The sequence below is a fragment of the Pleurodeles waltl genome, chromosome 6 (assembly GCF_031143425.1).
Source record: "Pleurodeles waltl isolate 20211129_DDA chromosome 6, aPleWal1.hap1.20221129, whole genome shotgun sequence".
NCBI classification, from domain to species: domain Eukaryota; kingdom Metazoa; phylum Chordata; class Amphibia; order Caudata; family Salamandridae; genus Pleurodeles; species Pleurodeles waltl.
In genome coordinates this window covers 453,204,582-453,231,906 of record NC_090445.1, presented here as the reverse complement: position 1 = coordinate 453,231,906, position 27,325 = coordinate 453,204,582, and the positions used below count along the sequence as shown (strand labels likewise).

The 27,325-nt window shown below is 45.2% G+C and overlaps 1 protein-coding gene across 2 annotated transcripts in view; it reads right to left on the bottom strand.

The window, feature by feature from the left end:
* Positions 1 to 27,325, bottom strand: part of SRGAP2 (SLIT-ROBO Rho GTPase activating protein 2) — a 488,054-nt gene that overhangs the window by 118,995 nt on the left and 341,734 nt on the right. For both annotated transcript variants that reach the window (XM_069238579.1, XM_069238580.1), the window contains 3 exons: positions 24,175 to 24,259; positions 20,014 to 20,041; positions 19,064 to 19,091 (listed from right to left, as the gene is read on the bottom strand). In XM_069238579.1, coding sequence (XP_069094680.1) covers positions 19,064 to 19,091; positions 20,014 to 20,041; positions 24,175 to 24,259 — 141 coding nt within the window. The remainder of the gene's footprint in view (positions 1 to 19,063; positions 19,092 to 20,013; positions 20,042 to 24,174; positions 24,260 to 27,325) is intronic.

Here is a 27,325-nt window from a genome sequence, read left to right as displayed (position 1 = left end):
TTTCTTTATTCGGGGAATCCCAATTTCTACTTAAATGCCCAAGGTGCCAAATCAAGTCACATAATAGCAACTGTTGTACATTGATGTGCTGTAAAGCCAATACAAGATGGCGTTCTAGTAGCCAAATACATAAAAAATGGAACAATAACATCCCAATGTGTGTGTGCACGCACGGATAAATGGACAACAAGTTAACGAGTTTTCAGACAATTGGGGTTACAATAGATGCAGACTAATACAGAGTAAAACAAAGTATCACAAGTGTGGGATGAAACTCCTACAGTTAAGGTGCAAAATAGCAATCTGAAGTAGGCACAAGGCTAAATTAAAGCACATCCACATATACACTTAAGCATTACTCCAACTCTCTCTCCAAAGTCCCTGTGACGAGTCATCGGTTGTGTTCTTGTGTATGTTGTTCAGGGGCAGTTATGGCAATATTTCAGTATTTATATAGGCATTTTAAAAAGTGTCCCGAAGTCACCTGGAGGCCACACTGGCCTACCATATTTGCACCTTAATGCACACAAATGCCCAGTTCTGAGACCATCCTGTGTTTTAGTCTGCATCAATGGGAACGGTAATGTTCACCAAAGCATGTATACAACACGTATCCCTCATTGAGGGGCTACAAAGGCCAGTCCAACAGAACAGGACGGAACAGAACCGGGTGCACACATCGGGCTCAGAATGTAAAAAGCTGCAATGGGACCTCAACAGCACTCATAACTAATGGTCTCCGACACTGCACACAGACTTCCTAGCAAAACGAGCAACACACCGCAGACGTGCCACATGGCTAGGCGTCAGGAGAGACTGGTTGCGAAACGCTGGCTAAAGGCCAGGGGCCATATTATAAAAGTGCCCTGGGGACGCAACCGGCAATATGATATTACACAAGGGGCTGCAGACACTTGCGCAGCCCCTTCTGTAATACTGATAGCCCTGGCGCACATATAGTGTCAGCGTTCTCACCAGAGGGTGTTCCCTCATTTGCATGGGGCATGGCCCAATGCAAATGAGGGAATGCCTTTGCCCCTGCACCCACGTCGTATTGTAGATGTGCCCTCCTGCAAGAAGGGGATCTCTAATCCCCTTAAAAGCGTAGGTGGGGTGCCGCCTGCACAGTGAAACAGAGCCGCTCCGTTTTTCACATGAATGCACCGCCCCAGGGAAGTGCAAGTTCTCAGCTGTGTTCATGCTAATACAGCACATTTTTCTTACTTGCGCCAGGTGCATGATTAAAAAGGTGCGCCCAGCACAAACAATGAAAATGCGCTGTATGTGTAATATGGCCAGGTCACTGCCGAGTGGCTCCAATACCGCAGCTATCCTGGATGTAATAAGAGACAGGAGGAGAAGACTACCAACCTTGGAGCTTTCTCGTTCATTTTGCGTAAAGCCTTGGACTGGAGCTCTGTGACCGCGCTGAGATGCAGTAATCTTGTCCCCCCTGGGCGGAGGGGCATCAGCAGAGCCATGAACTTTCTGGATATTACAGGTCGGGGTTGAGATGCTCTGACAGAACCTAGGGGTCACTCAGCAGGGCAGGGCTGAGGTGCTCCGACAGAACGGTCAGTGCGTTACTACTGGAGTAACTGACAGCTTTATGATGGGATTGGCATAATCCGAGGGTTGGAGTATCAACTGGTGATACTGATCACGACTGAGGTACATCCGCAGAGCCACGTATAGTATGGTGTGCAGCTCGTGATCATACAAATGATGCAGATCAGGTTTGAGGTGCACTGACAGCAGATGAAAAGCTTGTTGCTGGAATAAAAAATGCCTAATTTATGGAATGTGGTGCATGATTAGAGCTGCTTGTGATTCCAGGGCGAGAATAGAAGGCGAAGAGACGGGGTGCATTGCTAGAGCGGTGTGGTGTGCAGCGGATACAAACTTATGGCTGCAGGTCAGGACTCAGATGCATCAAGAGAGCTGTTACTGCCGATAAACCGCAAGAATAGCAGGCTATGAGTAGAGTCAATGTACTGTGAGGTGGGCTGATGCTGCAGTTCTTTGCTAAGCTGCACGTTCAAAGCTGCCATTGTTGACCCCCGTTTAGGAAGGGGAGGGGTGCTGCAGGACAGGAATGAACTACATCATAGCCTTTGCCATTGCACTACATTAAATGGACATTTATAAATAAATAGTGCTTTCCAAACCCCTACAAGGCCAATCGTGTTTTCTGGGTGGATTGAGTGCATTATCTACGTAGCACTTCGTACTCCTGGTAAGACTGAAGCACTACAGTTCGTATCGAGTTCCTGGGTACCCTTTGAAGAGTATGGTTGAAACAGTGTTTGCAGAATGGCAACATGGAACATGTTGCATGAGGTGTGTGAAGCCTCCACAATGTGATGTAAGCGCAGTTCACCTGTTGCAGTACATGTCAGAGTGGACAATGTTGCACATGCAGTTACCAGCTTTAGGAGAGTACACAATGTACAGCCAGCCTTTAAAATGCATCAGTCGGATCCATTTGGGTACATGGAGTCTGCTCTATTGCATCAAAAAGACATCATTTACTTGAGACGGGAGTGCCATATGGACTTAACTCAGGAGTGTAAGAGGACCATCTCACTCAAGACATGATGAAGGTTTAAATAGGGCTCAAGGGCTTTGTTGGGTGGTTCCAGTTTGACCAGTGAAATGACCAGGCCAACCATCCAAACTACAACTGTGCTGATGAAAGTGGGTCGGGGAGAAGAGGTTTGTTCAGTCAGGATGGGGGAAAAAAAGGGATCATGGTGGTTTGCACAATTCCCATTCCTATGTGTTGCTGATGGTTGTCTAAATGGCCATTCCTCTCGCTTCCTCGACGGTCACTCCTGTGTGGACTTTAGTGTGTATATCGTAATCAATAGAAGACTGCAACTCCCAAATGTGGCAACTTTCTCAGCCATTGGCCAGCTTTTATACTCTATATTAAAAGTGCTTTAAGCGTTATCATACAGATCACTTTAAAGATTGGAAGATATTCTGTATGCGCAACTACCCCAACCAAACCCTTTTCTTCAACACAGAAGTATACATGTCGCTGATGTGTAACAAGACAGTTTGGGCAGTCTCTACCACACCCACCTTAAAACAATTCCTTCTTAGGCTACAATACACTCATGATCATAAATTATTATTAAGCCTGCACACCAGGAGTAACGCCACAGCAGGCACGTACTAACAAGGCATTGGTAAAAACAAAAACACTGCATACTTCAATATCATTTAAATAAGCCAGAAATAATGATCTTTCCTTTGCCATGAAATTGTCTTATTTCACTATTTATTTCACTGCTGCTGCAAATTAATTTAGCAACTATAATTTCAAAAGGGCACTCAAAGTATGAAAATTTCTCATACTGAGACACGTACATGAAAAATATGCAGAGTGTAATAAATACTTCTGCGGGGCTGTACGGCGCTTCCAGAGGCCCTCTAGTATTAATTTGGGGTACACAGCCATATGAATAGCAGTTTTAAAACAGAACTAGAATATGCAGAAAAATATGGCTTTTCCATTCATGCCGTGAGCCGCACTGTATAGTGTAAACTATTTCACTGAGACAAGTGTTAAATACAATTGCATTACTGCTTGTCATTTATTGTAAGCAAACTGTATTTTAAATAAGCTCTGCCTGATTTGTTCAGTTTTCTTTCATAAAAAATCTTTGCATTCGCTATAGCATTCACATCCATTTTGAATTAATGTGTTAAAACATCAAACTAGCTAAATAATGCCATAGAATGGATTGCATAATTTGCCTTTTATGACGTATGCCATTTTCTACCTTTTCTTGAAACCTATTTTTAGTTTCCTTTGCACCAATGCTCAACTCTGCAGCTTAATATGGTCTAGTAACGCACTCTAATTCTAATCACCCAGATTATATTTACAAGTTAGGCCACACTATATACGAGGGTATGTATTTATTCAGTAGATAACTTAGTCCCTACTGTTGCATAGTTCTAGTAGCCCAGATTACTTTTAACTGTATGAAAAACTATATCCTGCATGTTACCTTTTGTTGTAATATAACACAATACATTTACCTAGCACGTGCAACAAATAATTGTTTTTAGGTGCTTCAATTGTTAATGTTTTCTAACCAAGCTAATGTTAATGGCCTGGGAAGGCTGAAACGCTTGTAGGTTACTCACAGAGCTCTGTAGCAGCCGCTCGTCAGCAACTTTACAGGTGGTGAACCAGAAAGCAACTCAAGTTAAGTCCATCACAATAAAGGTCCTCCATCTCAGTATGCGTCCCACTGCACACAGAAAGAGTGGGTGTGGAATAAATGTATTCATTGTTCAAAGCTGAACAACTGTTTCTCCATTCTGCCTAAAAACAGGCTTAGGAAGCTTTAAGACACAGAGGGCTCACTGTGATGGCCGCACGCTCAGTCCTGACTATCATTTAAACTATGGGTACTCTCAAACATTTTCCCCAGGGCCCAAAACTTTTTCTCTATGAAGTGACCAAGGGCTACATTGATGCAGCCAGGGTGGCAGCGGGGGATGGGTAGAGATGGTGGTAAGGTGGGCGAAAGGGATAAATCTAGTGAGTGAATTGAACAATGTGAAACCAGAAAACCTGAAGTTTAATCCTGGCTCCCCGTTACTAAATTGTGTGATCCTAGGCAACTGTTTTATTTCACTTTCCCTCCTTTTAATTCATTATCACATATGAGGACGTAGAAATACCTGACTTCCGGATGGGATGTGCAGAGTAAAAAACTTTCATCTGTGTTTGATTTAATGAACTATAGTGTTGTTCATGTATAATAGGAAAGGAAGCTACTCAGAGTGCGCATAGCAACGGACTTTCCTCTTTAGTTCACTATTGGCATTGTTATTAGGGTGGGAGGAAGAATTAATGTTTCCAAATTCATGTCGGAAAACTCTCACTTTAAAACTCATACTTCTTAATGACTGATAGAATCACGTTAGGTAAATACACTGTTAGAATTCTGAAGCGACCATCATATTTTTACACCTTTTCTGCAAGAGATCTTGAAAAATGAATGTTTTCTTAAAGTTAACAACGATTTAAACATTCCCTTGGATCAGACACACGAGTGACTGGACTGAACTGACCCCTCTCCGGATAAATGGAAACTTCAGAAAACTTTAATTTTCCAGAAGACACGCATACTTTTTAATCCTTTTTTTGTTTTTCCATGGCTCAAATGTTGCCTTATTCCATCAATCCCGGAAGTGGTGTGACTTAGATTAGGTGGGACGGTTTATCTTTTGAATGAAATGGGGGGTCTTTTGCTTCATCAGTTCAGACACACTACTGTGGCTGCGGCCTGCTAATCCAGCGGAACGAGCCGCAGAGAAGGGCGGTGCTTGGATTCGTGGCTGGTGCCAGCCCTGGGGATAATGCTGGCGTCGGCAGCGGCCCAAGACCAACACTTCTCCCACTGCTGCCCAAGCGTGACATTTTATCAAATGAGGCTAGATCTGCACCCGCGGATCGCACACATCTGTCTTTTATTACCGCACTGGAGGACACAGCGTTAGTAAGGCCAGAACCGAGCAAGAAAGTAAACCCCGCTCTCGTTCCCTCTTCTAGATCAAACTGCAAAGCAAGGGCCACAAAGGAGTTATACCTTGAAATAAACACAGCGACCAATCCAAAGCCAGTCTTGGTCAAATCGGTGTACATTCTTGGTGATTTCACCGTTCAATTGCCCTCGCATTGTAAACACTGCCGGGTTTACTATTAGTATAGTTCACAGCTCATAAAGTACCACAAGATGGCCGACGCAAAAAGTAACAGCCATGGCTGTCGGAGAGGCGTCACGCCCGCTGGTAGATGTGGACTCAAACCTTAATTGTACACATGTGGGTGGTGGAGGGGGATTACTCCCTTGCTCAGGAGAGTGAAGCAAAAAGAGCCACTAAGGACAGTCACTGAACGCGCCAAAAGGCCTCACCTTTCGAATGCAAGGGCAGAGATGCAAGATTCCCTGAAAACGTCCGCACACACGTGCACGCACAGGTTCTCCACCTGGATTGTTTTTTTCCTTTGAAGTTCAACAAAAATATTCCAATACGGATGCTAGTGCGTTCATACGTGTTCTAAATAAAGACCGTCTTATTGTAACGATTTTGTACATACTGTATTCTTAATTTACCATTACAAAATGGCAGGCAGCCTTTTTAGGACGGTAAGAAATAAAATATGTACATAAATGGCATGCAAACCTCCCCACAAAAAATCCACGCAAGCCACTAGTGGCAAAAATTGTTTTTATAAATGTAAAAAAATATAGAGCAGGGGCGCAATGGGTGCGTTTGGGGGTGGCAATGAGCAGACTGGGCTACAACAAGGAAAGCAATACAATTGCATGGAGCACAAAAAGCCAAAACAGTGGTTTCTTGATGTCAGCAGTGGGAGGATATAACTAATCCAAACAAAGGATGGTAGAGAAGCTATGCTTCAGGAGCAGGATAAAAACAAACAGTGGGAAAGCCACTGATTAATGTACTGAACTGTAAACAGGTATTTGACAACAGGGCGAGATATGGAACTTTTAGACATGTAGGTTTTTTTTCGAGCGTGGTCATGGCATTCCTCGCACACAATCTTGACTATCGCATGCAGAAGCACTTTGTATTAAAACCAACTCTTAAAATAGATCAAGACATTCAACATGCAAAAGTGGCTCCTGGAACAAGCTGAACACGTTACAGCAAACCAATGATCCCAGGAGAATAGAGACATGCAATGCCCTGCCCTTGCCTCTCCTTATGAACATTGGATCACACCAGCGTGCAGAGAGAGCAGTTCAATCCCACTATTACGGTGCTGTTCTTTTAATCGAGATGTAAGCTGGGCTGGTGAAAGTTGAAAGCTGGTTGTTGCAGGGGTCCCACCTTAATATGTTTTAAATCAGAGCAGGAGACACATCTTTAAGGCTGCAAGCTCAGCCAAATGCTCTGGCTAGCTATGGCAGGGATAAGCAAATTGTCCCTGTGACGATGTCCTATAGGAGAGATTAAATGCCTGATGGCCGTCTATCAGATTTAGTGGTATAGCGCTGTCACAACTCGCTGGGCTCACAGGGGGCGGGGGCACATTAATAATATTTTTTTTTAAATTACCTGTTCCGCCTCTGTGCCTCTTTTCCTTGCACTCCAGGAAGGCACAGGCTCCCAAGCCTGCCCTGTGGCCAATCCTGATGCTGCTCAGAGCAGCGTTAGGAATGGTTGGGAGCACCCAGCCAGGGTGCTCCCCGGCAGACTGGGAGCCTGTGCCTGTTCTCTCCAGCCCAGCAACACAGTGCGCTTCCCTCGTCCAGGTCACCCCACAAGGCCTCGCCCTTTTCACAATGAAAGGATAACAAACACAGTTTATTATCCTTTTGTTGTAAAAGGTTTGCAGCTTCTGCTGCTGGCTGGCAGGGGTTGACGCTTCTCCACCCTAATGGATGAGCTGCCGCTGGTATTGCCATTTTCTTTTTTTAATCGATAGGATGAGGTCTACAGATACCACAGTGGAAAAACCACTTCACAAGAGCAACAATCCGTGTGTGTGTGTGTGTGTGTGTGTGTGTGTGTGTGTGTGTATATATTTATATATACCAGGCACGGATGTAGGTCTAATTCGAAAAGCCAGGTTTTTAGCCCTTTCTTGAATTCGGTCAGCGAAGGGACGGTATGGCGGTAGAAAGGGAGGGCACTCCAGGCCTTGGCAGTGAGAAAGGAGAAGGAGCCTCCTCAGGTCCTCTGGTGCGGGAGCGACGAGTGCGAAGGATCCTTGTGAGGGCCTGGTGTGCTGAACAGAGGGTCCTGCTGGGGTGGTGGAATTGCAGGCTCTGGTTCAGGTAGGCGGATTATTGGTCAAAGAGGGCTTCGAAGGTGTGGGTGAGGCGCTAGAAGGGGCATCGCTTGTGGCCCAGGAGCTGGAGGTATTTCAGATGCGGGGAGATGTGGTCTCTCTTGGGCAGGTTGAGAACCAGTCTGGCGGTAGTGTTCTGTATTGTTTGGAGCCTTTGCATGAGTTTGGTGCAGGCATCTGTGACTGGGTATGGCAGTGGTTTTTTTGGGTGTGAGACTAGTTTTGTGGGTGTGTGAGTTGGTGTATGAGTGACTATGTGGGTCAGTGTGTGTGGCAGTGGCTTTGTGGGTGTGAGTGATTTTGTGGGTCTGTGAGTGGCTGTAAGTGCGCCTGAGTGGTTGTGTGTCAGGCTGCAACTGGGTGTGGCAGTGGTTTTGTGGGCCAGTGAGCGAGTGAGTGGGTATGCAAGTGAGTGTGAGAATCTGAGTGGGTGTATGAGTGGCTGTTTGGGTCTGTACGTGGGTGTGAGAGTGGTTTTGTGGGTCTGTGAATGGCTGTCTGAGTGGTTGGGTGGGTGTGTAAGTGGGTGAGAGTGGGTCTGTGACTGGGTATGATAGTGTTTTTTTTCGGGTGAGTGAATGAGTGTACAAGTGGGTCTGTTGGTGGGTGTACTTTTTTTTTATTTTTTAAATTGGGGTCTCAATCCACAGATTTATATGGGGGGCCGTCTTGAGCATCTCAGCATCAGCCGATCCTCATGCACACCAAAATAAATGTTTTTGGGCAATTTCTTGCCCACACACACACACACACACACACACACACACACACACAGACATGAACCATGTCCCAATTACCAAAATGGCAGCCACAGCTTTTCTCTCAGGTTGCGGCTGGCCAATCACATCATTGCTGTTGGCACATGGATCCACCGTGGTGGATCCTGATCTCTAGATATACATAAATCATTTTTTCTTTAGTAACTCCAAAACTACTGAATAGATTTACACCAAATTACAAAAATATCTTTCTGGAACCAAAACTAGTTTTCTGACAAATTTGGTGTGATTCCATTCAGAGGTTTGAGCTATAGTTGTGTCTAAAATTCGTATGGGAAATTGCATGGGGAAAATTCGCTTTTGACCCACCAACCCCAACCCCACCCCCTTTTTTCAACCTGCAACTTTCCAGACAGCACCTCAAGTGAGTGGCAAACTAGTTTTGAAAATTGTGAAGATTTGTCAAGGGGCACCAAAGTTAATAGCAAAACAAAAAACACTTTTCCTTTGGAAACTAGGTCCTACCTATTAGCGATGGGGGTGGGGTGGGGAAAGAGAGAGAGAAAACTTGTGATAACACCATGTCAGTGCATTTTTAAGTATTGTAATAATTGTTCAAATGGAAGCAGCTGGTTCAGAGGTGGAGTGGTGTGTGTACATGCAGCTTTTATGAGTCTTTAACAGTGTTTGCATAATGCACTGAAAGAAGTCATACTTTAGCTACTTTACAAATTTGATAAACGTTCACTTGACAAGTGTTGAGAGTCCGTTTAAAAAGATTTCTGCAGAGCTTTGAATGGAGGGGGGGGAAGGGAGAGCGAGCACGAGAGAGAGAGAGCGCGCAAGAGAGAGAGAGAGAATGAAAATGTCACTTACCCAGTGTACATCTGTTCGTGGCATTAGTCGCTGCAGATTCACATGTTTAGCACAGTCCGCTGCCTGGTGTTGGGCTCGGAGTATTACAAGTTGTTTTTCTTCGAAGAAGTTTTTTTTGGTCACAAGACCGAAGGACTCCTCCCTCTTCGGCACCATTGCGCATGGGCGTCGACTCCATCTTAGATTGTTTTCCCCGCAGAGGGTGAGGATGGAGTTGTTTGCTATAAATAGTGCCCATGCAATGGAGTGAATACGTATGTACATAAAAAGTTTGTAATAATTATTTACAAATGTACAAATGTTTAAGATTTAAGATCTACTTCTAAACGGCTACAGGCTTCCCGGGGAGGCGGGAGGGCACATGTGAATCTGCAGCGACTAATGCCACGAACAGATGTACACTGGGTAAGTGACATTTTCAGTTCGATGGCATATGTTGCTGCAGATACACATGTTTAGCATAGACTATAAAGCAGTTACCTCCCCTAAAAGCGGTGGTTTAGCCTGTAGGAGTTGAAGTAGTTTGGAATAATGTTCTTAGTACAGCTTGGCCCACTGTAGCTTGTTGTGCATTTAGTACGTCTACACAGTAGTGTTTAGTAAATGTATGAGGCGTAGACCAGGTTGCAGCCTTACATATTTCGCTCATAGGAATGTTTCCTAGAAAGGCCATTGTAGCACCTTTCTTTCTGGTTGAGTGTGCCTTTGGTGTAATAGGCAATTCTCTTTTGGCTTTAAGATAGCATGTTTGAATACATCTGACTATCCATCTAGCAATGCCTTGTTTAGAGATTGGATTTCCTATGTGTGGTTTTTGAAAAGCTATGAACAGTTGTTTTGTTTTCCTGATTAGCTTTGTTCTGTCAATATAGTACATTAGTGCTCTTTTGATGTCTAATGTATGTAGTGCCCTTTCAGCCACGGAATCTGGTTGTGGGAAGAACACTGGCAATTCTACTGTTTGATTTAAATGGAATGGTGAGATTACTTTTGGTAGAAATTTTGGATTTGTTCTTAGAACTATTTTATTTTTGTGTATTTGAATAAATGGTTCTTGTATGGTAAATGCCTGTATTTCACTTACTCTTCTGAGGGATGTGATTGCAATGAGAAATGCGACTTTCCAGGTTAGATATTGCATTTCACAGGAATGCATGGGTTCGAAAGGTGGACCCATGAGTCTTGTTAAGACGATGTTAAGGTTCCATGAAGGAACTGGTGGTGTTCTTGGTGGTATAATTCTTTTTAGCCCTTCCATGAATGCTTTAATAACTGGTATTCTAAATAGAGACGATGAATGAGTAGTTTGTAGGTAAGCAGATATTGCTGCGAGGTGTATTTTTATAGATGAAAAAGCGAGATTCGCTTTTTGCAAATGTAGTAAGTATCCCACTATGTCCTTTGTAGAGGCATGCAATGGTTGGATTTGATTGGTATGGCAGTAGCAAACAAATCTTTTCCACTTAGATGCATAGCAGTGTCTAGTGGAAGCTTTTCTAGCTTGTTTTATGACCTCCATGCATTCTTGTGTGAGGTCTAAGTGTCCGAATTCTAGGATTTCAGGAGCCAAATTGCCAGATTCAATGATGCTGGGTTTGGATGCCTGATCTGTTGTTTGTGTTGTGTTAACAGATCTGGTCTGTTGGGTAGTTTGACATGCGGTACTAGTGAAAGGTCTAGTAGAGTTGTATACCAAGGTTGTCTTGCCCATGTGGGTGCTATCAGTATGAGTTTGAGTTGGTTTTGACTTAACTTGTTTACTAGATATGGAAGGAGAGGGAGAGGGGGAAAAGCGTATGCAAATATCCCTGACCAACTCATCCATAGAGCATTGCCTTGTGATTCGCGGTGTGGGTACCTGGATGCGAAGTTTTGTCATTTTGCGTTTTCTTTTGTTGCGAACAGATCTATCTGGGGTGTTCCCCAAATTTGAAAGTACTTGTTCAGAACTTGGGGGTGAATTTCCCATTCGTGGACTTGTTGGTGGTCTCGCGAAAGGTTGTCTGCTAGTTGGTTTTGGATCCCTGGAATAAATTGTGCTATTAGGCGAATGTTGTTGTGAATCGCCCACTGCCATATTTTCTGTGTTAGGAGGCACAGTTGTGTTGAGTGTGTTCCTCCTGGTTTGTTTAAATAATACATTGTTGTCATGTTGTCTGTTTTGACAAGAATGTATTTGTGTGTTATTATGGGTTGAAAGGCTTTTAACGCTAGAAATACTGCTAACAGTTCTAGGTAATTGATATGAAATTTTGTTTGGTGTACATCCCATTGTCCTTGAATGCTGTGGTGATTGAGGTGTGCTCCCCACCCTGTCATGGAAGCATCTGTTGTTATAACGTATTGAGGCACTGGGTCCTGAAATGTCCGCCCTTTGTTTAAATTGTTGCTGTTCCACCATAGAAGCGAGAGGTATGTTTGGCGGTCTACCAACACCAGATCTTGAAGTTGACCCTGTGCCTGTGACCATTGTGATGCTAGGCACTGTTGTAAGGGTCGCATGTGTAGTCTTGCGTTTGGGACAATGGCTATGCATGATGACATCATGCCTAGAAGTTTTAGCACAAATTTTGCTTGTATCTTTTGGTTTGGAAACATAGCACTTATTACCTTGTGGAATGCTTGCACTCTTTGTGGACTTGGAGTGGCAATTCCCTTTGATGTGTTGATGGTTGCTCCTAGATATTGTTGTGTCTGACACGGTTCGAGGTGTGATTTTGTATAGTTGATGGAGAAACCCAGTTTGTGAAGGGTTTGTATGACATATGTGGTGTCGTTTGTGCACTTTTTTACTGTGTTGGTCTTGATTAGCCAATCGTCCAGGTAAGGAAACACATGTATCTGTTGTCTCCTGATATGTGCTGCTACTACTGCTAGACATTTTGTGAACACTCTTGGTGCAGTTGTTATTCCGAATGGCAACACTTTGAATTGGTAATGTATTCCTTTGAATACGAACCTTAGGTACTTTCTGTGAGAAGGGTGTATCGGTATATGAAAGTACGCATCTTTTAGGTCTAATGTGGTCATGTAATCTTGCTGTTTGAGCAGTGGAATGATGTCTTGTAGTGTGACCATGTGAAAGTGGTCCGATATGATGTAGGTATTTAGTGTCCTGAGATCTAATATTGGTCTTAATGTTTTGTCTTTTTTTGGAATTAGAAAGTACAGGGAGTAAACTCCTGTGTTTTTTTGTTGTACTGGTACTAACTCTATTGCATCCTTTTGCAGTAGTGCTTGAACTTCTAGTCCTAAAAGTTCTAAATGTTGTGGTGACATTTTGCGTGTTTTTGGAGGGATGTTTGGTGGGAATTTGTGGAATTCTATGCAATAGCCATGTTGGATTATTGCTAATACCCAATTGTCTGTTGTAATCTGCTGCCAAGATTGGTAGAATTGGCTTAGTCTTCCCCCTACTGGTGTTGAGTGAAGGGGTTGTGTGACTTGAAAGTCACTGTTTAGGTGGAGGTGTTTTTGGAGTCTGGAATCTTCCCCTACTCCTTGGGAATTGACTCCCTCTATATCCCCTGAAACCTCCTCTTTGGAATGAACCCTGATATGGTGTGGTTCTTGTTTGTTGGCTGGTGGTGTCTGTGGGTTGGCCACGAAACCCCCCTCTAAATGGAGTTTTTCTAAAAGAGCCTCTGCTCTGCGGGGAGTAGAGTGCGCCCATGGCTTTGGCCGTGTCTGTGTCCTTTTTAAGTTTTTCAATGGCTGTGTCCACTTCAGGGCCAAAAAGTTGTTTCTCGTTGAAGGGCATATTAAGGACAGCCTGCTGGATTTCAGGTTTGAAGCCTGAAGTGCGGAGCCAAGCGTGTCTCCTTGTGGTGACAGCAGTGTTGACTGTTCTCGCTGCAGTATCGGCTGCGTCCAGTGAAGAGCGGATTTGATTGTTTGAGATCGTTTGTCCCTCTTCAACTATTTGCTGCGCCCTTTTTTGGTATTCCTGGGGAAGATGGTCTACGAGAAGTTGCATCTCATCCCAGTGTGCGCGGTCATATCTGGCCAGCAGCGCTTGAGAATTTGCGATGCGCCACTGGTTGGCTGCCTGTGATGCTACTCTTTTTCCTGCCGCATCAAATTTTCTGCTTTCTTTGTCCGGAGGTGGGGCGTCGCCAGATGTATGGGAATTTGCCCTCTTGCGAGCTGCCCCTACTACTACGGAGTCAGGTTGTAACTGCGAAGTAATAAACACTGGGTCTGTGGGTGGTGGTTTGTATTTCTTATCCACCCTTGGGGTGATGGCTCTTGATTTTACGGGCTCTTCAAAAATGTGTTTTGCGTGCCGTAACATCCCTGGTAGCATTGGGAGACATTGATATTGGCTATGTGTAGCCGAGAGGGTGTTAAATAAAAAATCATCCTCTATAGGATCGGAATGCAGTTGGACATTGTGGAATTCTGCAGCCCTAGCCACCAGTTGCGAGTATGAGGTACTGTCCTCTGGCGGTGACGGCTTTGTGGGGTATGAATCGGGATCATTGTCCGGCACTGGGGTGTCATATAGGTCCCAAGCGTCTTGATCCTGATTATCTTGACTTATGGTAGTTTGCGCTGGTGAGTGCATTTGTGGCGGTGTTTGTGCCGGCGATGCCTGTTGTGGTGGAGAGGGCGGAGGCGTGACTTTTTTAACCACTTTGGCTTGTGGTTGTGCGTCATCCTTGAGAAGTCCGATCCTTCTTTTCCTCATTATTGGGGGAAGGGTTGATATCTTCCCTGTGTCTTGCTGGATGTACAGTCTCTTTTGAGTGTAGTCTGATTCTACACTTTGGAGCTCTTGTCCAAATCTGTGCATCTGGCCACTTATTCCTTGTTCCTCTGTGTAGGATGAAGGTGTGGAACTTTTCGGCGCCGAGAGAGAATCTTTTTTCGGCTTCGGCACCGACAGAATTTTTGTGCCTTTCGGCAGTGTGTCTCGGTGCAGATGTTTTTCGGTGCCGGCATCTTGTTTTTGCCTCTCGGAGCCGCTATCTCGGCTCCGAGGTTGCTCCATGGCGGTCCCTCGACCGGAGTCGGGTGTCTTCGCTATGGGCGTGCCCTTTTTCGGCACCTTCGACGGTTTTATGGGTCGAGCCATGGCCTGTTGGCAGTGGCGTCCCCTGGGCTTTTGTCTTCTCGATGGTTTTAATTTTCGACGTCTTACTCACTGTTTGTTGCTGTTGTTCGACGTCGGAGTCTCCGGATTCTGATTCCGGAACCGAGAATGTTTCCTCTTCGTCGTCGAAACGTTGTTTTGTCGGCGTGGACGCCATTTGTAGACGCCTGGCTCTTCGGTCCCGGAGTGTTTTTCTGGACCGGAAGGCTCGACAGGCCTCACAGGTATCCTCCTTGTGCTCGGGGGACAAGCACAAGTTACAGACCAAGTGCTGATCTGTATAAGGATACTTACTGTGACATTTTGGGCAGAAACGAAACGGGGTCCGTTCCATCGGCTTCGATGTTGCACGCGGTCGGGCCGACCAGGCCCCGATGGGGGAATCGAAGCTACCCCAAAGTCTTCCGATGATCGGTGTCGATGTACCTAACTATCCCGATACCGAACGGAACAATACAGACGCTTTCTTCCGAGATTCTGACTAACTTTCCGAACCGAAACACAGAGCGAAAAGGAATACGTCCTAACCCGACAGCGGAAAAAAACAATCTAAGATGGAGTCGACGCCCATGCGCAATGGAGCCGAAGATGGAGGAGTCCTTCGGTCCCGTGACCAAAAAAGACTTCTTCGAAGAAAAACAACTTGTAATACTCCGAGCCCAACACCAGGCAGCGGACTGTGCTAAACATGTGTATCTGCAGCAACATATGCCATCGAACAACGTGATAACAAATGGCTGAGTTCCCTGCACGAGGAATACCTTAATGCAGTGTTGTGATTCTCCACATACTCTGCTGGGTGTGTGCAGCTTTTACTCTACTGAAACCTGTTAAGTCTTGCAAATAGTTGTGGTAAATGGCAGTAAAATAGTTGATAAACCAACGAAGAAAATAGGGGGCTTGGTGCAGAAGTAATAGCAGTGGGCACAATCTACCGCAAGCACTTGCAATGCAACAGGTCTCACATTTTCTGGAGTTATCGCTAGTGGCACTGTAACTTCATAACTGGACTTTTCTTGCCACATAAATTGGTCAACCCTGACTAAAAATTCCATCTTTTCTTGCCATATCATTCCAGTGGCCCAGCATTTAACTAAAGCACTTCCATTTACCTTTTTCCTCTATCTTAAAACAAATACAATTATCATAAAAACCTTTATCAAAAATAAACATTTGGCATTAGTGTCATGCTCAAAATACCATAACAAAAATATCATTTGGGACGGATAGAAGGGTGAAAGGAAAGAGGGAGTCAGGAGTAAAGATGGAGAGGACAAGTGGCCTTGTAACGGTGTAATACGTGCTGGAGTAAGAAAGGAAAATGGTTGACTGGAATTTTGGTACGAAAACAGAGCAGTAATAAGAGTTGAGTGAGGTCTGTAGGTCTCTGGGCCGCGGTGCCACTACACCTGTTGCTCCATTGATAACTAAGCCTGAGGAGAGAAAGTGAATGGGGCAGAAAGAGAAGCAAAAGGAATACAACAACAAAAGGAAGAAAGAGAAGGGGTCACAAAGAAATAAAGAAAGAAGGGAAAGAAAGAACAAGAGAATGAAAGCACAACTAAGAGAAGAAACTGAGCAAACGCGAGAAAAGAAAAAAGGGATGGAAGCTAGCAATCTAAAGGAGGAAAAAATATTGAAAGACGTGTGAAAAGAAAGAGCAAAAATGAACATTAGAGGGAAAAAAAAGATGGTGAGAGAAAAAAGCAGCGAAAGAACCAGGGCATGTATGTACTGGCATTTCCCCGAGACACAGAATGGGAAAACCACTTTGACACTTTGGGTCCCGACAAGTAACTTGTGACTTGCACAGACAGGAAAAAGAGGGATTTATAGTAAAACTTGAATTGACAGAAAAATATAAGAAAAACACCTGAGAAAGGAAGAAAGAAAGATCTTAAAGAAAGAAAGATCTTAAAGAAAAAAGTGAAAGGATGCATACAGAGTCAAAAGGAAAGAGCAAATAAAAAAAGAAAGAAAGAATTAAGTGGAGAGGAAAAAAAGTGAAAGAATGAACACCTGATGAAGAAAAAAGAGGAACGAGACAAGGAAAGTAATAACCAAGTTTTTGTGAGTTGTAAAGAGGAGGTAGCAAGAGGAAGAGGGAAATAAAAAAAGAAAATAAACATTAGAAATTAACAGTTGAAAGAAAGAGCGAAACTTAACATGTGGATTTTAAGAGCTGGAAAGAGAAAAATGGGGGAGAAAGAAAACATTGAGAGTAAACAGAGTAAAGGAAAGAACAGAGTGAGATAGATGGGACAGACCCTCCCAAATAAAGATGACAGCTAAGAATAGATTTAAGTGGCTCCCCCAAATCCTGCAACAGAATTCAGAGTGTGAAACAGCAAGGGGCACTGCAGAACAGCAGGAGGTGCATTAGTAGAGTTGTATGTGAACCCCAATACAGCAATATTGGGGTGTTTCAGATGATGATTTGGGGAGTATAGAGAGAGCTGTGTCCTGCCCATTGCTGGAATAACAGAAAGGCAGCGGGTGAGGCATGAGAAACTGTGCGCTGTGTAATTCCCGGTATTGGAATAATGGGGCTCTGCAGGTTAGGGTTCAGGTCCACTGACAGAGTTGTATGTGGGCTGCAGTACTGGAATAGTAACAGGCAAACAAGGTCATAAGTGAGGTATGTTAATGGAACCATGTGTGAAACCCGGTATTGTGCCAGTGTTGCTGAGTGTTAGCCTGGAGGTGCCCTGGTGAAGCTGTGAGTGGGACCCAGCATGGGAGTGGCTTTGTCTCTGAACCACAGAAGCGAGAAGTCCTGAAGGGGGAGTGTGTGAGCCTTAGTACTGACAAGAAATGTGCAGTGAATGTTAGAATTGATGGATTCTGGCAGAACTGTGGTGGTTCCCAGCAGCAGTGGCGTTGGATGTAAGACTTGAGGTGCACTGGGTGAGCAGTGTTTTGCTCTTTTGGGTTTAGTATTGGCTTTGCAGTGGGACTCAATATTAGAATTGAGCTGCTGTAATGGAACTGTATGTGAGCGGGGTCCCCGTTTAGGAAAGGAAGTGACCACGCTAGGGTAGAATTGAGGTGCACTGATGGAGCTACACTCGAGGTCCCAGTACTGGAACAGCAGGGTTTACGGACTGTAAGAACATAGGTTGTCTGGCAGACAGCGCACGTGGGGTTCCTGGCACGACTGAGGGCTTGGAGTGTGTGAACTGAGGTGCACTGATGGAGTTGCGCCCGAGGTCCCAGTACTGGAGCAGCAGAGTGTACCGACTGGAAGAACTGAGGTGCTATGGCGGACAGTGCGTGTGGGGTTCCTGGGATTGGCATGGCTGAGGGCTTGCAGTGTGTGTACTGTAGTGCACAGATGGAGCTGCAACTGAGGTCCCAGTATTGGAGCAGTGAGTGAACGGAGGTGCTTTGGCAGACAGAGTGTCTGGGTTTCCTGGCTCAGGGCTGAGGACTTGGGAGTGTGTGAACTGAGGTGCACTGATGGAGCTGTGCCCGAGGTCCCAGTACTGGAGCAGCAGAGTGTACCGACTGCAAGAACTGAGGTGCTCTGGCAGACAGTGCATGTGGGGTTCCTGGCACGGCTGAGGGTTTGGAGTGTATGAGCTGAGGTGCACTGATAGAGCTGTGAGTGGGATCCCAGTATGGAGCAGAAGTGGGCACTATCTCTAAGGATTGCGGCGCTCTGGTAGATTTGGTAAATAATATCCAAGCCAAGGAAGGGTGGGAGCCAGGCAGCTGAGAGGGTGCAGAGAGCCCACCAAGACTAAATGTGACTAAGATAACAGCCTGACTTATAGCCTTGTTTACAGCTAAGCCCAGAGTAAAAATGTTCTGCAAACGAAAAGGGAAGCTTCCCTGGACAGAAGCAGGAAACAAAGTAAAAAAAAAAGTCCCCTGCAGACTAGATAAACAGGACAAAGAGTAATTATACAGTAGTTGGTCCCTGCTCCCACACAGAAGGAGGGACAAAGTGCTGTGACTGACCACTAGCAAACAAGGATTTTTAATGACACTGAACCTAACAAATGAAATATCTGGAAGCCCAGAGAAGAAGTATACTTAGAAGTATACAAGAGGCCATATGCTTACGCTAGACCTAAAAAGGAGGTTCGTAAGCACCTCTCCTGGAAAATATATTATAGACTGCTACAGGCCAAGACTAAACAGTAAGAGCTGGGAAGAAGGTGGAGACAGGGGCCTACTTTCGAGATAGCAAATGGTAGTGAGATCGTCTTGGGGTTGCAACATCCAAATACCTCAAAGGTGTTACTGGGGTGCAGTGAAATTAGCATTCAGGTGTAGCCTTATATTATATACTATTGAACATCTGAGGGCCACTGAAAGAAGTCAAGACAGGAGACAAAGAAAATCCTTTGAGAGCGGTCTGGTGAGAGTTGGACAGTGCAACTGATAAGAGCATGGCTTCTTCATAGTACAGGTACATAGATACAATCTCCTGAGAAAAAGAAAACATATTCATTTATAACACCAAAAAAACAAACTAACAAAGCCATCTTGGGTATGTGTTGGCCCATAGCTTCTCACCTGCTTCCTCACAGTCGAACTTCTCCTGCTGTTGGTGGTGAATCCAGAACATTCCGAAGAGAGAGAAAGAATATTCAAAACACAAGACTGTTACACAACGTACTGCATGTAGGCATTTGTTTTCGTGAACTACAATTAAAACATGGCAGGAAGGAGCTCCCTCTTACCTTTAAAGTGAGTCTATATACATAAGGGTGCTGTTATATCAGAAGTTATGGGTATCAAAAGCAAATACAGAAGGAATGCAAGTTATCCCCAGACGCACAGAACGTGCACAACACAGACAGCAGCAGTGCAAGCTTTTCTCACAGGTACAGCAGAGAAAGCAGGGGTGTCCTCAGTATGCAACTTCTAAAGCATGAACCTAGGGGCAACATGACAGGCAGCTGCACAGGATAGGTGTTTACAGAAGTGAATGTAGACACAACCGGTGGGAGCGATGTCACAGCATCAAAGATGGGGGTTCACATTGGCAAGGGAAAGGCAGTGCTTAATTTGAGCTGGTGGTTGCCAGTGGGGATCACTAGCGCTCATGTTTGGGGACCCCTACTTATTTTACCTGACATTTCCTAAGAACACGAGGGAGAGAAACACAAAGGAGAAAGGAGGAGGAGGAGAAAGACAGAAATACTGTCACAAAAGGAGAAAGCAGGAACCTGCATGAGTGAGATCGAAGTGCGTAGTGTGACTTATTAAAGAGGCATGGGGTGGATTCAGGATTACACATTCGGAGAAGGGCTTCTGAGCAAAGATTTGGGCACCAGTCCTTTTATTTTTATTTTTTAAACAAAACTGGGGAAAGAATGCTGGCCTATTGAGAGCACCAGGAGTAAAAAGCTGTAGGCTGAGAGGGGCAGGATGGAGGCAGGAGTACAACAAGTACTCCTAGAAGCAGTATACATTTGGTTATCAGTCTAGGTTGGTATTGAAACAAAGTCATTGTTGCTTACCTGGCAAGCGAGCATTCGGACCTCTGACCTGGGAAAGAAAAGCAAAGATAGTGTCACACCCAAAGAACAAATCTACCTACAATTGCTACTCATAGAATATTCTGAGGACATGGTGACCACAGTAAAGTGAAAGCAATTAAAAGCAGAGATCTCGGCTGTCTGGGGCGCTTGAATTCAGAGCTCACACTTGACAGAAGCCCTCAAACAGATGATACTTTTCTGGAAGCCTCATGAACGGAGAACACCCTCTTGGTGCGCAGAAAATGAGATCTCTGGAATATAAGGGTCTTAGTGAAGAGCTATCACAGCATTCTGAGTGCCCTCATGTGTGGGCCATGTGGCAATTCCCCCATTAGAGGTGATCTCATTATTGGCCTGCTATTATTAACACAAATTACAAGGCTCAAGAGACCCTTGTGGGGAAAAGGGCACGCTACAAGGTAGACACACTTGAACGAAGATCACACTGCTTAGAAGAGAGCTAAAATCAAACACAGATGACGTGTACTCGTAAACAGTGGTCAAAAGAGTTAGAGTAATTTGTGAGCAGAAATTACATCTGTGTGGTGGCAGTGCTCAAAAATTAAACTGGTCAAGAGGTGCTTTTAAGGAATATTCACATTGGTCGGTTGGACACTGCTAGCAGCGATCACATTGGTCCAGGGGAAATCCCATCAAAGAGGCACTATCTTGATCGATCAGTAGATTGACTTTGGCATTAATGTAACCATTACAACTCTCTTTTGAAATCCATAGGGGAGCTGAAGGATGTCCTCTAAAGAACACCTAGGTGTGTACGGTAAACACGGGCACTTCTGGGCACAATGTTATTAAGGCCAATGGAAAACAGAAGGGTCGAAATGTGAATGGATCGCGGTTTTGTAGCTGTCAGATGTGGTTTCCCCTTGGGTGGAGGAGGACAGAAGTGAAATCACTCTCCTGTTGGCCTCTACCCCATTCCATAACAAGATAGTAAGGGAACAGCAGGAGCAGAAGGGGCAGCGACTTCAGTGAAAAGAGCACTGCACATCACATGATTCTGGGGTAGAAGAGGTCTTAGTTTGTTAATTTTTTGGAGTCAGAATATTAAAGCTATTTCACAACCAATTTACAAAAAAGTAATAAAGCTGCGCCCACTCCTTAAAAGCACCTCTTGACCAGTTTGCTCCTATAAGTGGTGTAAATTTACGACTGGTATACTGGTCGCCCTGCTACAGCACTGAGCAATGTCCCCTCCGTGCACTACTTTGAAGTCTTAACGTAGAGACTTGTCATCCTGGGGATATGTTTAAACCAGAACTTTGTACGTTCTTCTCTGTTGAATCACCATTTGTATCCAGTAATCATGTGTAGTACATATGTTTATTCAATGTATATAATGTGATCACATACCTTGCAGCTCTGGTGAGTTATTGATTCCATGTACATGAAAGCAAATTCAACCATCCTAATGCATTTTTGGCAGCAGTCCTTCTTCGGAGGGAAGATATCTGCTATTTTGTTAGTCATGGATTCATTTGAATGTTAGTCCGGATCTCACTGGCGTATACGCAACGGCCCGGAATGCACATACACAGCTCTGGTTTAAACATATCCCTAAGATGATAAGTCTCTACATTGAGACTTCAAAGCAGTGCATGGAGGGTACATTGCTCAGTGCTGTAGAACTGAAACCAGTACACTATATCCATGCCTTTGAGCACACTAGTGAGAGAGAAGAGGATTACTCTGATCAGAGACATATTACACCAGGGAGTGCACTGAATACCCACACTGCAAATGTACTACTACATAGACACTGACAGTAGCAGGCTTAGAAAGCTGCGCAATTTGTAGGTATCTGGGCATACCAGTGGTAACATCATCTGACATTGTGGGTCAATTAAGATTTCTGGGTGCTATTATTTCCAAACTACAGATTGTATAAACAGTACATTTCCTTTTGGGAAAGGTTACTTTGCACTTATTTTTCCTCCAAAGAGAAACCCCTTCCACTAACCCTGCTCTCCCACCAGAATGTTAGGGTGTTCAATCAGCCACCACTCACTACCCTAGAAGGAGATGTATTCCAGTGTTTGCTGGAGCAAATCTCTGACAACTTCCAAGGAGAGGAAGGGTCAGAGACGAGTATATGAATGCCCACCAATTCACAAGTTGGTGGGCATCAACAACTCTCATGGCAAATCATGGTTGACTACAATCCTTGTAAGGGGTTTTCAATTGCATATTAGTACAAAGTTGTGACGTACAATTATGCAGTAGAAAATGCTAGCTAGTGTTTGGTTGATAATTGACAGGCACACGTTTTTAGTTGTAAATTTGACTTTGTGAATTGTCAATATGTTAGAGGATGGAGGAGCAAAGTGTAAATATCAATGGTCCTCTTCTATTTTGTTTTTGGTCATGAGGATGGGATATGAGGTGGGATAGAAAGACAAAACCCCTCCTGGAACCTTATTACACATAGGGCACACTTTTCCGGTTTGCGACGCGGCACACCTTTAAATAGGTGTACTGTGCGCTAACAGGGAATATGCAACCTATTACAGATGGTGGGCTGCCTTCAGGGCAGCTATGAACTCGTTCTGTCTGGGGGGCAGCACACATGAAGTAGTGCTTCACTATGCAGGCAGCAATCACCTGTGCTTTGAGGAGGGGTCTGAGCTCTCTTGGCAGGCAGATGTAATCCGTGATGGCACCAGCCTGCAAGGGGATGGTCCAGGGGTGGGAGGCAATGGGACCCTCTTTCTCCCCTCCAGAGGGATGCCATCAGGGGGCGCATTGATAGTGTGCGACCTTCTTGTGGCGAACATGCAGTCCGCCTCATGAGTTATTAGTCTTTGCCCTCCCATCCATAATATTAGCGGCTCAGAAGTAAAGAGATTCCCTTCAGTTGCACGAGGCCACGCCCAGTTAAGATAGCGCTGGAGATACATGCGCACCAGCACTATAAATATTAAAGAAGGGGTCGCACAAGCGTCTGCAGCCTCTTCTGTTATACAAACGTGTTCGGGGGGAGGGGGCTTCGCAAATCAGGCGCACATGCCTGTTGCCCCCCCGGGGCATTTTCTGTAATACGGCCCCTGGTATTTTATACATAACACTGCAGTGACAGACAAGGAGCTAAAGTCAACCCTGAGAAATGTTTAGTCCCTGTCCCTTACTGCGCCAAGTGAGCCAACGCCAGAGTAGAACCCTCTCCGGGATGTCCCGAACAAATCTGGAGCTTAAGGAATTATTTCACAGCACCGTTTCCCCAAAATATTTACTGAATGGAAACTCACTGTCCAATTAAACGAAAAAAGTCAGACAGTAGCACCCACAGGTTTCCAACCTCTCTTTGGTGCTGTACCCCTCGGTCAACCCGCCCTGACGCATCCCGTTGCTAGTTGGGAAATGTGAGCAGATCACTGGAGCAGAGAGATTGGGTCTGTAGGGCAGATCGGATGGACAGCGAGGGTCTGTGCTCTTCAACGCTGAAGGCAATTCTATGGCCGCGGTGTGATGCGCGTACATTTTCGTAAATATTGCACATTGTTCGCGCATAGTGGTGGTCGCCCGCACCACCTAACCCGACTCCCCCGTAATACACAGAAACGCAAGATGTCTTTCCGCCTGAAAGGGCGCAGGGGTCTGGAGATTTGTGGGTTAATGTGCCGTGCGAATGCGCGCCTCGCGCTCCCCGGGCACCTCTGGAGCCGCAGCTGTAAATCAGTGGCCTGTCCCCGTGAAATGATCCAGAAGGCCGGGGTTTGCTTACACTAATTGAGGATGCACATTAAGGCTTCATTAAGCACGAGCCCACCCACCATTACTCAAGCAGTCTCAGTGGCCGGGGCTGCTGTCCTGGCGCTTGTCTCAGACGCGGAGATATGGCACGTGTACACCGCCCCTGAGCGTGCCGAAGAGGAGTCCCACGGAAAAGAACGGGACTCGCCCCTTAGCTGGCTACCACAAACACGAACATTAAATAACCCGTTTGCATAACTATCATAGTAAGGCCAACGTTATCCTCATAACCAGGGGGCGCCTCGTTTCGCCGACCTCGGCAGACTGATAAGCGGAGTCTGGTCTGCGGGGGCTTTACTTCGCGCTAATCCAGGTCTCCGCAGCACGCGCCCCAGCCGTGAGCCACCCCGCCGGCCTACTGCGCATACTCACTTTCTCCCAAGGTTTTCTGCAGGAGGTCGTGCTTGGCCTGCAGCTTGGTGATCAGGCTCCGCCCTTCCAAGAACTCCTTCATTTTCTGTAGGAATTTTCACACAAAAAAATACCACATTAGATTTCCACAGGTATGAGATCCTATTTTTCGGTCTGAGGCGGCTCACTTGCGGCATTCACGGCAAACACACTTTATACATGAACGACTGCTCGCATGTTCACTATATGGTCGCATGCACAATCACCTGCTTGGCGCCTACATGGCACAATGCATCACCTCCTCAGGACATACTGAATGACAGTCTGTGTGCAGCATCAGGACTACTTGCAAGGCGTGTGATAAACAGCAAGAGAAACCCAACTCAATATGCCTGACAATTGTCTCCAATGATCTAAGTATCCCACGGAGCAGTGCTTTAAATGGGCAGGTGCTCTCTGGTACCGAGTGCCTGCACTTCCTTAATTTGAAAGGGAGAGTACTCAGCCCTGCAGCAATACATTTAATGGGAAGCACCGCCACGGAGTAACATCCTACCCGCCTGTGAAGTGCTTTAGCACCTCATCAGAAGGCGCTTTGTAAATGCCAATACAGTACCATGCAACAATCTAATAGGCTTTGGTTCTGCCATTGGATTATTTGGCTCAGGAATTTCAGCCATTGGTCTGAGGTATTATCAATCACATGTCGAATCACAGCCAAAATATTTTATTCAATGGACAGTTTTAAGATACTTTAAGATATGTGCTTGCTTTTCATCCAGTATTTTGATTGTTTCGATTACTTTTTTATTAAAACAATGCTTTTATAAACATCTATTGGCAAAGCCAAGAGGTACTGGCTTTGACAATGCTGGTTTAGAATTCACAAGTAGCAAAATGAGGCATCAAAAAGTGCAGTGTGTAGCTCTGCAGCAAAAAGATGTAACAGGAAGAAACACCCACACTCCCCACGAACTGGGGCACTTAATCCTGCAGGGTTCTCAATGGACCACACAAAATGCCTAAAACAGACAGTTCTTAACTCGTGTGCATTTATCTCTTATACTCAATTTAACCTGGATTCACTTTCACATTCCAAGAAAAAATAAAATAAAATTCAGTCCCACTAGGCACTAGAGTCTTAAGCTGTGAGAAGCAGCACTTTCAACCTGGCTTTCTTTTCAGTGTTTTTATCCACTCCACTCCTCGGCCTCGTTGTTAAATCTTCAGTCGCCGGAGCCGGTAAGGATGAGGCTTTAGAGGATGTGCGCCCTAGGCCTGGGCTGCAGCTGGCTCGGGGTACTAGAAGCCCCCCTTTGTTCCTGCAGGTGAGTAATCTCAACCATCGAATTGTCGCGAGAATGCTCATCTATTCTTCCACCTGAAAGGCAATCTTTGCAACCCTCTCCTCCCCGTACAAGGACCCAGTTTTCTCACATGTGTGGGCGATAAGAATGAATGGATCCTTGCTGTGGGATCCAAGAGGGCATATTCCTAGGACCACTGAAACAAAGCCTTCCTTCTGGGCAACTGACGTACAAACACACCAGCAAAAGCAGGTCCAAAGGCAGCCCGCAGGCAGAGCTGCCAGCCTGAGCTCTCTGGAACTGGTCCCAACAAGAGGACAGCTCAGCTTCAGAGGAGACCTGAGCAGCTGTCGGAAGGTTTCTCATCCACCAGTGTGGGCTCACCAGCACCACACCAATGACCGCAGAATGCTTTTCCCTCTCACTACTTGCAATGCCTGCACTTTGTCCACCTGAATACATTGGTGGGGTGGAAGGGGTATTAGAAAACAACCATGTTAGGAAATGTGGTCACTTTAAAACCTAACATTTTTCAGAAAAAATGTTTCTAGTTCATTCGCATTACAGGTTTGGTCAACTTACAGGTGATCCAGGTTGTCAGCGGTGAGTTATCGAGTAAAACCACAGACACCTGTCCTGAGAAAGCAAAAGCGGCTCCATCGTTAATGGACCTGTACCATTTATTAACCCAAGCTCATTAAAATGTAAAGGTCTTTAACTTTTCCAACACTTACTTTAATAATGCTCATTCATACAAAAGGCCACAACCGTCTTAGCATTGACTTTTATTTTAATTAGGTATTTATATTGTTTTTTGAGATATTTATCATATCAATAAACAAAACAAATAAAAAAAAGACAGAAGCAAGCATTGAGAACCCCGATCACAAAATAGTAGAAGGATCCGCTTCACGATCCCAAAAATCCAAAATGTTCCCACCAAATGCCCCATATTTTACGGTATTTTTGAGGGCATCCATGCGCTGCATATGCTTGTTCCTCCATTTTTGAACCCCAGTCCACTGCATTCTGCCATGCATGTAGGTCCGAAGCAGTCTTTGTTATCCAGTCCCGGGCAACTCACGTTTCCCCAGCAAGGTTTCAAAACCCACCAAGTATCTCTCACATTGCTTGTCCCCAAGCTCCTCCATCAAACCCAGAATCGCAATCTGAGGAGAAAAAAAAAAAAAAAAAACTATCGGCCTCCCCAACACAGCTGATAAAACCCCCAGATGTTGGGACCAATACTGCTGTATGACAGGACAAAACCAGATCACATGATAGAAATAAGTGGTAGCCCCATTTCAGCGATGACATGCGGGTGATGGAAGTTTGTCGGCTTCCACAGCCCTTCTAGAGTCAAATAGGACATAAGAAGAACACTAATTTGAATCAGGCGATGTCGGGAAGAGATAGCCAGTTACCGAAGCACCAGAAGAGCTTCCCGCCATTCCCAATCTTCCAGGGCCCCCCAACCAAGCCTCCCACCAAGTACGGAGAAGCAGAAATAAATCTGGGGAGTTGGCGACTAGGAAATGATAAATCTGGGAAACTCCCCTGAGGGGCAGGAGTGACAAAAGGACCTTCACTTCCAAACGGCTGTACTCTGGGACCACCCCCAAATCGAGCTGGTTATAGTATAAGGTATGACAGATCTGCAAAAAAAGGTAAAGCCGAGTGTGATGTAAGTGAAAGTCAGCCTGCAAATGGGAGAATGGACGCATAGCAGAGCCTTGCCATATATCACCAAGTTGGGAAATGCCAATAAGTTCCCACCGTCTAAACCCCTCCAGGCCATTCACATAATGGAGAAGAGTGGCCCTCCAAAGAGGTGTCTGTAGCGTCCACCACCACCCCCCTAGTCC